The sequence below is a fragment of the Adiantum capillus-veneris genome, chromosome 11, assembly GCF_014529385.1.
Source record: "Adiantum capillus-veneris isolate H3 chromosome 11, ASM1452938v2, whole genome shotgun sequence".
In the NCBI taxonomy this organism is placed as follows: domain Eukaryota; kingdom Viridiplantae; phylum Streptophyta; class Polypodiopsida; order Polypodiales; family Pteridaceae; genus Adiantum; species Adiantum capillus-veneris.
In genome coordinates this window covers 42,235,341-42,247,050 of record NC_140941.1, presented here as the reverse complement: position 1 = coordinate 42,247,050, position 11,710 = coordinate 42,235,341, and the positions used below count along the sequence as shown (strand labels likewise).

General features: G+C 44.9%; 1 protein-coding gene across 1 annotated transcript; it reads right to left on the bottom strand.

Moving 5' to 3' along the window:
• Positions 1–8,377: 8,377 nt before the first annotated feature.
• Positions 8,378–11,055, bottom strand: LOC147447156 (GDSL esterase/lipase At5g03820-like). The gene is made up of 5 exons (XM_086524261.1): positions 10,516–11,055; positions 10,290–10,417; positions 9,957–10,190; positions 9,579–9,840; positions 8,378–9,254 (listed from the first exon to the last, which is right to left on the bottom strand). Exons 1-5 carry the CDS (start codon positions 10,811–10,813, stop codon positions 9,052–9,054), a joined length of 1,125 nt encoding a protein of 374 aa, XP_086380387.1. The 5' UTR covers positions 10,814–11,055; the 3' UTR covers positions 8,378–9,051.
• Positions 11,056–11,710: the final 655 nt, after the last annotated feature.

The following is an 11,710-nucleotide window of genomic DNA, read 5'->3' as shown; positions in this document are numbered from 1 at the left end:
CAACGCACCCATATTCCTGTTTATATAGATGAACTTGAGAGTGTAGCTATGGCTCCCAATTCATTTATTTCTCTTGACAGCAAAGGCATAAACGATGAGGACGACGAAAAACAAGAGGTATTAATTAATTTTTGTTTTGTGATATGTTAATTTTCATTGTTGCATTCTGAAATCTTATTTACCTATTGATTTCTTTGTAGAATGTTGTGGAGCTGGATAAGCATGCAGGTCGGGGAGGAGATGGTAGGCGCCAAGCTTTTGGATGGCAGTCATCTCTTGCGCATTACCTTGGCAAGCTCCCCCAGGACGGCTTTGCGATAATCCACAAGGAGTACACTCCTTGTGGTCAATTTTGGGTGTCAATGATGAAAGCAATGAGCCGCATCCTATGCCTGTCAACCATATCTCAAGCGTCCCAAGTTATATATCTTGTAAATAAATCTCTGGCCAGTGCTACATTTGCAACACACATTTGTGGTCGTGTGCTTTGTAACATGGCCTTAAGCCAAGCTGTAGGTCTAAGCAATGTGGAACAAATTGCTTGGGATGCTGCACAAACAGCTTCCATGCGCCCAAGAGCACCGAGAAAACATTGCTCGCCATATCTTAGATGGCTCAAGCACTCAATAGCTGCATAAATCTTGTAATTAACTCTTTCAAATTTGTAATGAGATATATCATATCTTTGTACTTTACTATTTCAAATTTCAAATGGGACTTGATTTTAACTGGTACTTTACATCTTCTGTATTGAGTTTATGGTACAATAGATAGTAGGTGATTGGTTCTCTCTTGTGATATGATTGTGAAATTCTCTGAACCAAAATAAAGAGTTTTTTTCATATAAATAACACCAAAAAGCATAATATCATTGTATTCTTGTAAACCTAGTCTAAAGAAAGTTTAAAAAAGCTGTCTGGGGGCTTGCCGCAAAGGCGCGCGAGAAGGCAAAAGTAAATGTTACTTCTGCATTCTGGCACGCCTCTGCGGCAAGCCCCCAGACAGCTTTTTAAAACCTTCTTTAGGCTAGGTTTATAAGAATACAATGATATTATGCTTTTTTGGTTATTCAATCAACCACACTTGGTTGACAGCTCTTCTATCGACATCTCTCTCTCTCTCTCTCTCTCTCTCTCTCTCTCTCTCTGTCTCTCTCTCTCTCTCTCTCTCTCTCTCTCTACTTAGTTCTACTTATATCACTTAAAACACAAATGTACATGACTCGTTATATTTGAAAACGCCACGACTCGTTATATTTCAAAAAGATATCTTTACATTGCCAAAATTGCATAAAAGTCAAATTCAATCTCTCTCTCCTCTAATTCGACGCGCAAGAGCTAAATCCTTGGGCATTATTGTCACCCGTTTCGCATGAATAGCACACAAGTTGGTGTCTTCAAAAAGAGAAATTAGATGATATTCTACCGCTTCTTGCAGAGCTTCTACAGCGATACCTTGAACTCGAAACGCCATTCGATAACTTTGCATGATCTCTTTCACCAAACATGCGAATGGTGCCTTGCGGATGAGAAGGTCTGAAGTTTTTTGATAGTGACGAATCTCTTGCAACGCCTTTGGAATGTGTCGCTTCACAGTAGAAGCCCGTTGTTGAGGGATGGTAGGATATGGGACATGGGCCTTGCGAGGGCGAACCTTGAAAAACTTTTTCTTCTTACGAGAGGGCTTGCGAGGAGCAGCTTGTGCATCTTCAAGGCCACCATGTGCTCCGATTGGCTCTTCAACTCCACCCTGCACTCTAACTGGCTCATCTTCTATGTATTAGAGCTCCTACACCTCGTGAGGCAGGACTCTCCGCTTTGCAATACTATTCTGAAAGTTTTTTCGGATGTCGATACATGTGTCCTACAGTGCCTACGCTTCGTGAGACAGGGCTCTCGGCTTTGCAATAATGTTATGGAATGATGGTTGATACATGTGTATTAGAGTGCCTACACCTGGTATGGCTGGACTCTTCGTGGTTATATTATATGTGGAACTGGCCCAACACATTTTGTACGGATTGATATGAACGGATATGATGCACTGGTATGGAAAGTTGGAAGAGTGACAGATGGTGGTTTATTTGGAACAACATTAGTCACCAAGGTTGCACTCCGCACCTGTGTACATTTACTTCATTTTATGCACTCCCATCACACCATACACATGTTACACATTTTTGCACTTCTAAATTGCTTTCTACGAATCATTCTTACTCTGTTGGTTTTCAGTTACTCATTGTGCTATGCAGGCATGTCCTCAAAGTTTTGTACCTCGCACTCGACTCCACCACTTATGTACCTCGCAAGTGGGGGTAGTTGCTTTTTCAACCCTGGAGTATGTTATGGATATGGGATTTGTACATTGAGTACTCAAGTGCTCATTAGGAGCTATGGTCATTTGTGTCGGTCGGCCAATGTGTATCCATTTTGAGCATTGAAGAATCTATAAATAAAATACGTGTAAGAGGGAAATGCTCACTCTTGCACGGGTGAAGATTGCACCCACTGCTCATGTGTTTCTTCTCTTCTCTCCTCTATTCCCTCTCGTTGTGTCAGCATAGTACTCCGCTCTAGGAGGTGTGTATGCACGTGCTCTCTTGCTCTCTCACACTCTCTATCTCTCTTTGTTAGTGTTGAGCTCGATTATGGATTTGTGCAAGTCGTCAAGGTATGTAGATTTGTTCGTTTATGGCTTGTTGTGTGCTATTTCGAGTATTTTGTAGGGCTCTTCGCGCTTCCGTTCGTAGCAGTAGGAACCCCAAAATGTAGCAGCAAAAAAGGATGCAAAGATCCATGTTGAAGTTATAACATGCCCCAATGACCTAGAGGGTATGTATTGCATTGAAAAAATTATCAGATAACCTAGGTTTTTGGTATTGTTTTACATGTTGTACAGATGGTAGCACGGTTACACATGGACATGACCGATCGTTTGGTTTGTGTTGCAAGGTGCTTGTGAGAATTATTGAGGGATTTTGGAGCTTAGAGGGCATGCCTCTTAGATCCACTCTCTTTAAAGGAGAAGTTTGGTGTAGCTTATAGGAATTTGTTATATCATCTGTTTTGATGCATGGTTGTTAGATGTTACAAAGAAGTAAAGTAATAGGTTGTTAGATGCTACCAGCCTACAAAGAAGTAAAGTATATGTTATTGTTGGAGGAGATAAGCAATTTGTGGAACAATGATTGAACATGAAAGTTGATCAAGGAGGGATAGAGGTTGCAGCATTCTCAAGGAATATCAACACTCATGTAGCCAATTACTTCATCGAGGACACCCCATAAAATGTGAGCCGAGCCGAAAGCAACCCTAATGGCACACAGTAGACCTCAGGAGACTCACGCAACAAACTCATTCCATCACTCTCCTTAATCTCCACTTGGTGACCATGGCTCAACCCATCTTAGCAAGGGAGGGGGGTTTTGTGTTCAACAAGGTGAAGCCTTTCTTAGGCGTTGTAAAACACATTGTAAAAGAAGTCACATGTGACTTGTAATGAAGGCGGACTTTGGGAAAACAATTTTATGGAACCGGCTTTAGATGTTTTTCACAGCTTTAGTCTACGAGAAGGTCATTAGGTTCCCCCAATTTCAAAAAAAGATAAAACATTGAGAAAACATGGAATATTCCATGAGACAGATAGAATTTGAAAAGTGTTAAAAGGTTTCATGTAAAGAACTTGGAAGATTGGAAGATGAAAAGTTTTTTATATCTTCTTGTGCAGTAATGATGTATTATTGCTCGCTTCATAATGTTATCTCTCTCTCTCTCTCTCTCTCTCTCAAAGCACTTGCAAAGGCATCGCAAGCTTGGATGTGTCTTTCCATTTCTCAGTTTGGATAAAGTAACACCTCTCCGTTCGACGCAGTTCTTGCACGCAGCAATCCATTTATGCCAGGGATCCTTCCCGTCGGGTCCGATCTTTGCCTAATTCCATCGCCCTACAGCCCAGCATTGTGCGTATCTGCTCCACTGCACTGGACACAGCAAAACGCTACCAGCCATGCCTTGCCAAGCTCTGTATTGAGTCTACAACTTTTAGTTGGGAAATATTTCTAGCAAATTGTAAGCCCTGCCTGCATACCCCCTGGCTACCCTGTGCTCCAACAAAGCGCACCTGCGTGCACACACTGTCCGTCTGTGTGTTGGCCTTCCATACCTTGCGTGCTAAGCACACCAACGCGACCATCGCCCTGCAACGAAAACAGAGACGCAAACTTGCAGCTCGGACGTCTGTCCATGCACCAAGGCTCTCTCTCTCTCTCTCCTTCTCTCTGACATGGGGGACGCGTCGACGCAAATTTTCCAAAATTCCCAATATGTGCTTGTATCTATGGGCACTTTCGCACGGGCGAGGGTTGACTCCAGCCTGGCGAGGGTGATTGGGATTTGCACACAGCATAGTTAATAGGCATCATTGAACGAAGTTGTGTCAATCTCAACTCTGCCGAAAACGGCAGAGTTGGCCATCCTCAGCATAGTTAACTGGTGGCGCATTCATTTGAGCGCGTGGGCGTCAACAACGACAGTTCAATTTTGGCTCATGTGCCGATTCCCGAATCTCTCTCTCTCTCTCTCTCTCTCTCACACACACACACACACACACACACACAAACAACATGAGCCTATCCATAAAAAGAATAGACGCAGTAAACAACTCCCATCTCTCTCTCTCAGTCTACACTAGTATCCTAATTCGCCATGTCCCTTTGTAGTTCAACCTATTGAGCTCTCCATCAGATCAAAGCTCTCTTAAGGACCTCTGTCCATCACTCCCTCAGGCCTCGACCTTCTTTGTAGAGATTCTCTCTCTCTCACCTCCTCCTAATGGCTCAAGGATTTGACCTTAACTCACTAGCCTTCGATTCCTAGGAAGATGATTTTGATGGCATGAGTTGGAGCAGCATGTCACAAGTGTTGTCAACCCAGTTTCCAGGTAGTGGTTCCTATGTAGCGGCCGCGAGCCCCATCCGTGTGCCGACCATGCCATCGCCGAGCCCCATCCGTGTGCCGTCCATGCCATCGGGTAATGCGGCTCCATTCGTCATGTCCTCTATATCCGCCTTAGATGGACAGCAACCTCCAATGCCATGTCTCGCAAGAGCTCCGCCTACTTTGGTCGGCGTGGCTCCAGCGGGACACCTTCCATTGCAAGTCCCAAGCTCTACACCCGCTACCAACAGAGCTTCCATCGAGCCTCTTGACCCGGATCAAAAGCACCAACGAAAGCAAGCTTCGGAGAGAGCACGTCGGGTGAAAATGGCAGCACAAGAACCTTCTACAATGTGGGACAATTGATCCTTAGAGGAGTTTTGAGCTCTCACGGAGTCAAAGCGGTGTTTAGACGAGGAGATGGCTGTGGCAAAGGGTAGGAATAAAATCCTAAGTTTGGATGAGAGAAGGGGGGATCCGTACCGCCCTGCAATGTGTTTCGGCTTGGGTGCGATAGAAGGGGGGGATCCGTACCGCCCTGCAATGTCGAGACAAGTGGGAAAATCACTTCCCCAAGTACAAGAATGTGGCTGATTGGGATAGAGCACCACCAAGTGGGTTGAGCTCCTACTGGCAAATGGATTCGCAAGAGCGGAAAATGCATAGCTTGCCACTATCATTCGACAAGACTATGTTCGACATTCTCGAAGCCAACTTTGGAGGTGACGTTCTGGTCAATCCAGGCGATGTCCTGTGCGATAGCTCGGCACAAGAAGCAAGTTGTTGTTAATCCTACTTGTCTCACTATCCTTTTGCCGGTTTTCATTTAGTGAACACTGATTACCTTTGTCTACAGGCAACTCCATTGCTCGCGAAGGAGGCAACGAAGCTAGAGGAACTCAAGGAGAAGGAGATGGACCCATAGAGCAAGACGGTAGCTCCACTGGCAAGAAACATCCAGGCAAAGAAGCTCGTCAATCAGCTCTTAGGCGCGATTTTACTGACATCAATCGCAATCTAATGGACCAAATGAGCAAAACTGCAACGGAGCACACCAAAGCACATGCGGAACAAGTTCAGACTATGCTAATGATTCAAGAGAGGCAAATGAAAGCGGCCAACGAGCCAATGCAGGGCTTGCAGACGTCGATGAATATGTTTGGCGACCTCTTCGCAGCCTAGTTGATTCTCTGTGTTTGCCTTATGCATGTTCATTTCCCCCCCCCCCCCCCCCCCCCCCCCCCCCCAACAACAAAAAAAAAAAAACCAAAACCCACTCAATATTCAGTTAGTTAACTGCTGGCTCTATTGTCAATTGCCTTTTTGGATTTCCAATTTGCAATACTACAATTGTTAGCTCATTGATGTTACATCACATTTCTTGAAGATGCTAAAGGCAGCCAGTCCTGGAAAGTGAGCAAATCTAAATATTTAAAAACAAATAACCTGTTTCCAATTAAATAAATCTAAGAACCATGAGAATCTAAGATAGATGGAGAATTCAATAGATTTAAGAGAGTACAGTGCCATGGAGTTCATCCAAGTACATAGCCACAGTTTCCATATTAATATCATTTGCTTCCGCAACACCATCTTCATTGTCGACATGATAAGCTTGTAGTGCCTTGTCCACACCATCAATTGCCAGTAGCCCATGGTCAATAGCCATGTTGTGCAAAATGTAGCACGCGGAGATAATCCTAGGTACTTTATTGATGTCAGGTTGTCGAATTGTGCCATGCAAGATTCTCCATGTGGTCTTCATGCGCCCAAATGCATGTTCCACCACAGAGCGAGTAGATGCGTGTCGAGTATTGTCCCTTGCTTGGGAGGGAGATAGTGGGGCTTGGAAGGGTATAAGTAACCAAGGAAGTTGGTAGTACCCTCCATCTCCTATAATATACTCCCTAATGTTGTATCCCAATCCTATGAATGGAGGAAAAGTGAGGATGGCACCTCCTTGTGCTAAAAGGAAGAAGCCAGAGTTTTGCATGACTGGCTTATCATTAGCTGGCCCCGAAAAACCAACAAAAATATCTCGAAAGCGCATATTAGAATCTACAATGTCTTGTAATGTCATTGAATAGTTACCTTTCCTGTCATACCAATTGGTTGACAACTCGTGTGGCGGAGCCTCTAGTTGAATGTGTGTAGAGTCGATCACACCGCAACAATTTGGCATCCCCGTTGTGGCCTCCATCCCAACCTTCACTGCTTGCATATCAAGTGGAGTGGATGGCCACCGCACGATCTCATGCAGTCGTCAACATAATGAATCCACGAATGCATCCACAATTTCTGAAACTGTTGACACACCGCATCCAAATTGCTCTGAAACAATACGCAACGAGGCCCTTGTAGCTAGCCACATGAGTGCTATCGCAACCTTCCTCTCGATCGAGAAGTACCGACCTTGAACCATGAGTAGCGACGGCGGGATTTCTCCTTGCGCTAGGTCATCGTGCAAAAGCTCAGCTAGCTGGTTAAAGAGAGTTTACGGCAATCGAAAATATGATTGAAAACGCTCGTTGTCGAACAGACACCACCGATTGTAATTAGAAAACCAGTGCAAAGACCGCGGTTTCACATACCACATGCGAAGTGAAATATCACCCCATGGAAGACGGGTTGCTTGCAAGAATAGGTTGCCGGCCGCTCCAAGGAAAAGTTGTGATGACTCCAACATGCATGTCTTCGTCGTCCCCTTCACCCAAATCTAACAGTAGTGAATGCAATAGTTGAGTGGATTGTTGCAAGCTTTGAAGATGAGCCTGCAATTGAATACAGCAGTGTTGAATGCTTGCCAACATGGCTGCAAGAGCTACCACTATTTCATCATGAGTGGCCATGGCCTGTAAACGAAAGAGAGAGAGAGAGAGAGAGAGAGAGAGAGAGAGAGAGAGGGTGAATAGTTGACGTTTGGGGCTGCTGTGTGTTTGTGTGAGAGAGCGAGAGAGATGAATTGCAGGTTTGAGGGGCGGCTGCGAACTTCTGGCCATCTAATTTTATGAACGCGGGATGGTGGGGCAGTTCAAAATCAAACTTTATTTTTCCGCTGTGGAGCGCCACTGGCTGGAGCAGGTCCGCCGAGCGTCAACAGCGTCCACGTGGCGGTTTGCTAACGAGCGTGCGAACGCTCAGGCAGTGGGGGTGACGGGGGTTGGACAACAGGAGTTGAGCCGGCGGGGGGGGGTTCTACCCCAGCGTGCGGACGCGCCCTATTTTTGTTGGATTGTGCCGCGATTTTCCAGATGTAATGTGTCAGCGCGATGGCAAAAGCGACGTTGCCGCGTGAGCGCGACGGGGAGGGATAATAGACTTCCTTTATGCCGCACTAGTCTGCACGGGAGCCAACGAGGGAAGGCGCAAGCCACATTGTTTGCGTCAAAGCAGGAGGCAAGGATTGCGAGCAGGAGGTGACGAAGGCTATATATGACCAGACAAGAGGCGTGATGGGGCAAGGCGTGAACAGGCGACGGAGCATGTGGTTGATGATTAGTTATCTTTTTGCCAGGAGGGGTGAGGAAAGGGGATCTGGTGAGATTCGGCTTCGATGAGAGCAGACCGAGTACATCCTCCCACATCTTCATAATGCGCCTCAAATTCTTCTTGCTAAAATTGAGGCGGCCATTTGTTATTTGAAGGTTAAAGCGAACTTACTCTGAGTGAGCCCTGATTTTAGGGCCCATATAGCCTACTAACGAGCCTGAGCAAAGGCACAAAAATATTTCAGCAGGCCTTCCCTGCACATCATCGTACCATGCTAGACTTGACAACCAAATCTCATTATACACAGAAAAGCACATGGCTCTTTGCAAAAAGTTCGTTGATGATGCTCCCTTTTATCTGAAGAAGTCAAGGTTGAAAAAAGGGGAGAGAGAGAGAGAGTCCTGTAAACAGCTAATTTAGCATGAGGAATGCACTCCCTTGTACATTCATGTGGCAGCTGAAAGAATATTGATGAGCTCTCGATGCAGCCCTTTACTAGTTGTGGATGTGGAAAAGCTCGGCATTTTGCTAAAAATCGCAGCTAATTTGTGCGGGTATTTAGCTTAATTCACGCGGATGTGTGCTCGAAAGCTCATGTTGGTGGTGTTAAGTGTAAAGAAGCATTTGGCTAGTGGTGCTTGAAGAGTTGGGAAATGCCCTGCTCAAAGATGGAGTCTGCCAGGATCTTGTTCATGGCTTGAGAAGGGTGGAAGCTGTCCCAAAAGATGTGGGTAGATGCATTTCTGCATGTCAGTGGTGTCATTACGTTGCATCCAATTGCGACCTCCAGCGTTCCGCTCCCACAGCACCCCTTCCATGTCGCATCGAAGCCTGCATCACACCACCACCATCAGGTAATCAGAAGATTGCAGTGACTTCCTTTTTACAATCCACAAAGCCCAATTAGACTCAGTGAACTTTGCTAGAGCTGGCTGAAGTTGTGCACACTTTGTACTAAAGACATGTGCTCACATACATGCACACACACATACACACCTACATGCATTCCTATAGTGAGTTCTGTAAGTACAAGATTGAGGATGCATACATGCACACACACATCTATACCTATACTGAGTAAAAGGTATGAGGATACATACATGCATACACATGTGTATACATGCATATCACACTGACTTAGTCCTTCTCACTCACCATATTTGGATGGATTTTGAGCAGCATCAAGAAGCAAGCTGTAGCTGTCCAAATAGGCAAACTGAATTCCAGGAAGGGTGATTTTCAAGGTGCCCAGCACCAGCTGAAGCCTTTCATTCATTTGAACCGCAGCCCTATTCATGAAGGCGACACAGCCATTTGCCTTTCTGGCCTTTCTGTGAAGCGTAATCTGAGACGGCAGGCAGCCCAGCGGTGGATATGACACTACTGCGATCTTTCTCGCTCCTTCAGCATAAAGGTCCTACGACAGCATTCATCAGATTTGGCACTCACTCAACTTTGTACATGACATGTTGTGCATATAATCAGACTTCTTAACCTTGCATTGATCCACAGTATGTGTGTGTGTGTGCGTACCTGAAGGAAGGACACAATGAGGCCAGAGATAAAGTTCATGTATTGAGTCTGATTGTAGCGTCTTTGAAGGGAGGGATTGATGTAGTAGTTGTTTACGAAGTCGTTAGAGCCAGAGCTTACGACGTAAAGAGCTTTGTTGAGGATATGGGCCACTTTTGCTTCCCCAACTGAGCCCCTTAGCTGCACCTTGTACTGTCGAAACCATTGCAACTGCCTTGATAAGGGCGCCACATTCTGCACTCATATAACCACAAACACCAGACTCACATTAGTTCAATATCAGCATCTTAATGTCATACACAAAATCACATTCTTGTTGACATTTGGCCTTACAAAGTGATTGGCAGTGCTGTCATAGAAGCCTGACGCTGACGATGCGAAGTTGATTCCCTTCACGATTTTGTCTCCTTTCGCATCTGGATGCAAATACGGCAATGGGAATGGTAGGCCTACTCTGGATGCTGCACATGACCCACTTCAAATGTTTATTCTATAATTCTTCTATATGTACTTATGAATGTAGATGTAATCCAAACATGGATAATTGCAGATAAATTACCCATGAAGTCAGGGACGATGCGGCCATCGCTAAATCTGCCAGTGGGCTTGTGGGTGTCAAAATTAAGTCCATATGGTGCAAAATCTGCCTTAATCACAGTCGCCATGAAGTTATTGTTGCCCGCATCGACGGTGGAGTCTCCAAATATGATGACAGCGGTGGGGATGTCAAGGGTCATATCAGTGCCATTCGCATTGAAGTTGAGAAGAGAGCTTGCTTGCACATTACTAATCAAGGCACAGCTAAATGTGATGAGCGTAACTACCATCCACATTAAGCTAATCATTAGGGCCTCCATGAGAAGACCCACTATCAGATTGGGCTAATGATGGGATTAGTGAGAGATAATTGTCATCTACGACTGATGGTAGCTATGGTTAATGCTTGATGAAGCTGAGTAAGATCACACTTGAGATTAGACCAAGCTCGGCCGTAATGAGGAGGGCTTAGAAATAAGGGATACATTGATGCATAATCCATGCCAAGTTAGTAGTGGAATCGGGTCGAGCTGTGAGAGTGATTGCAGCAAACGGAAACGAGTTGGCGCCCTTAATCTAGGCCTCAATTCCATCTACTTTCTAATAACCGAAACCTCCTCTCTCTCTCTCTCTCTCTCTCTCTCAACCCCTCGTTTCTCTCTGACCAGTACGTCTTGAGTTCAAAACTCGCGCAGATCTCTGTGTCCGGCTTGATCAACGTGAAAAGAGAGCGCTCTCTCTCTCTCTCTCTCTCTCTAAATTAAGTATGTATGTGGTATATTAGATGAATTTACATCCTTTGCATAAGATCCTCTAGGAAGGGAAACTTGTTCTCCTCAAACAAAAATAAACAGGCATTCTTTCTACACCAAAGAAACCCTGTTCCAAAGAAAGCTAGCTGACATAACCGAAGAGCTACATCCATCTTTTTTCTTCCATAGACGGAAGGTGTCTCTAAACCCCGTCAACTTAACATAAAACTTTCCTTGCCATACATGCAAAACCCACTTCCATCATTCAAAAACGTGTGGGTATACTACAACTCGTCATGCAAATATAGACGCCTGTATCGATGGATAAAAGTTTGTTTTAAGAATAAAAAGCCCTAATATAAGCATCGATATCAACATCTGTATCACATCGTCAGTATACGTGTTGGTATCTTGACCATCGGGAATAAGCAATAAAATGAGCGTCGGTATAGCCGTTAAAATACA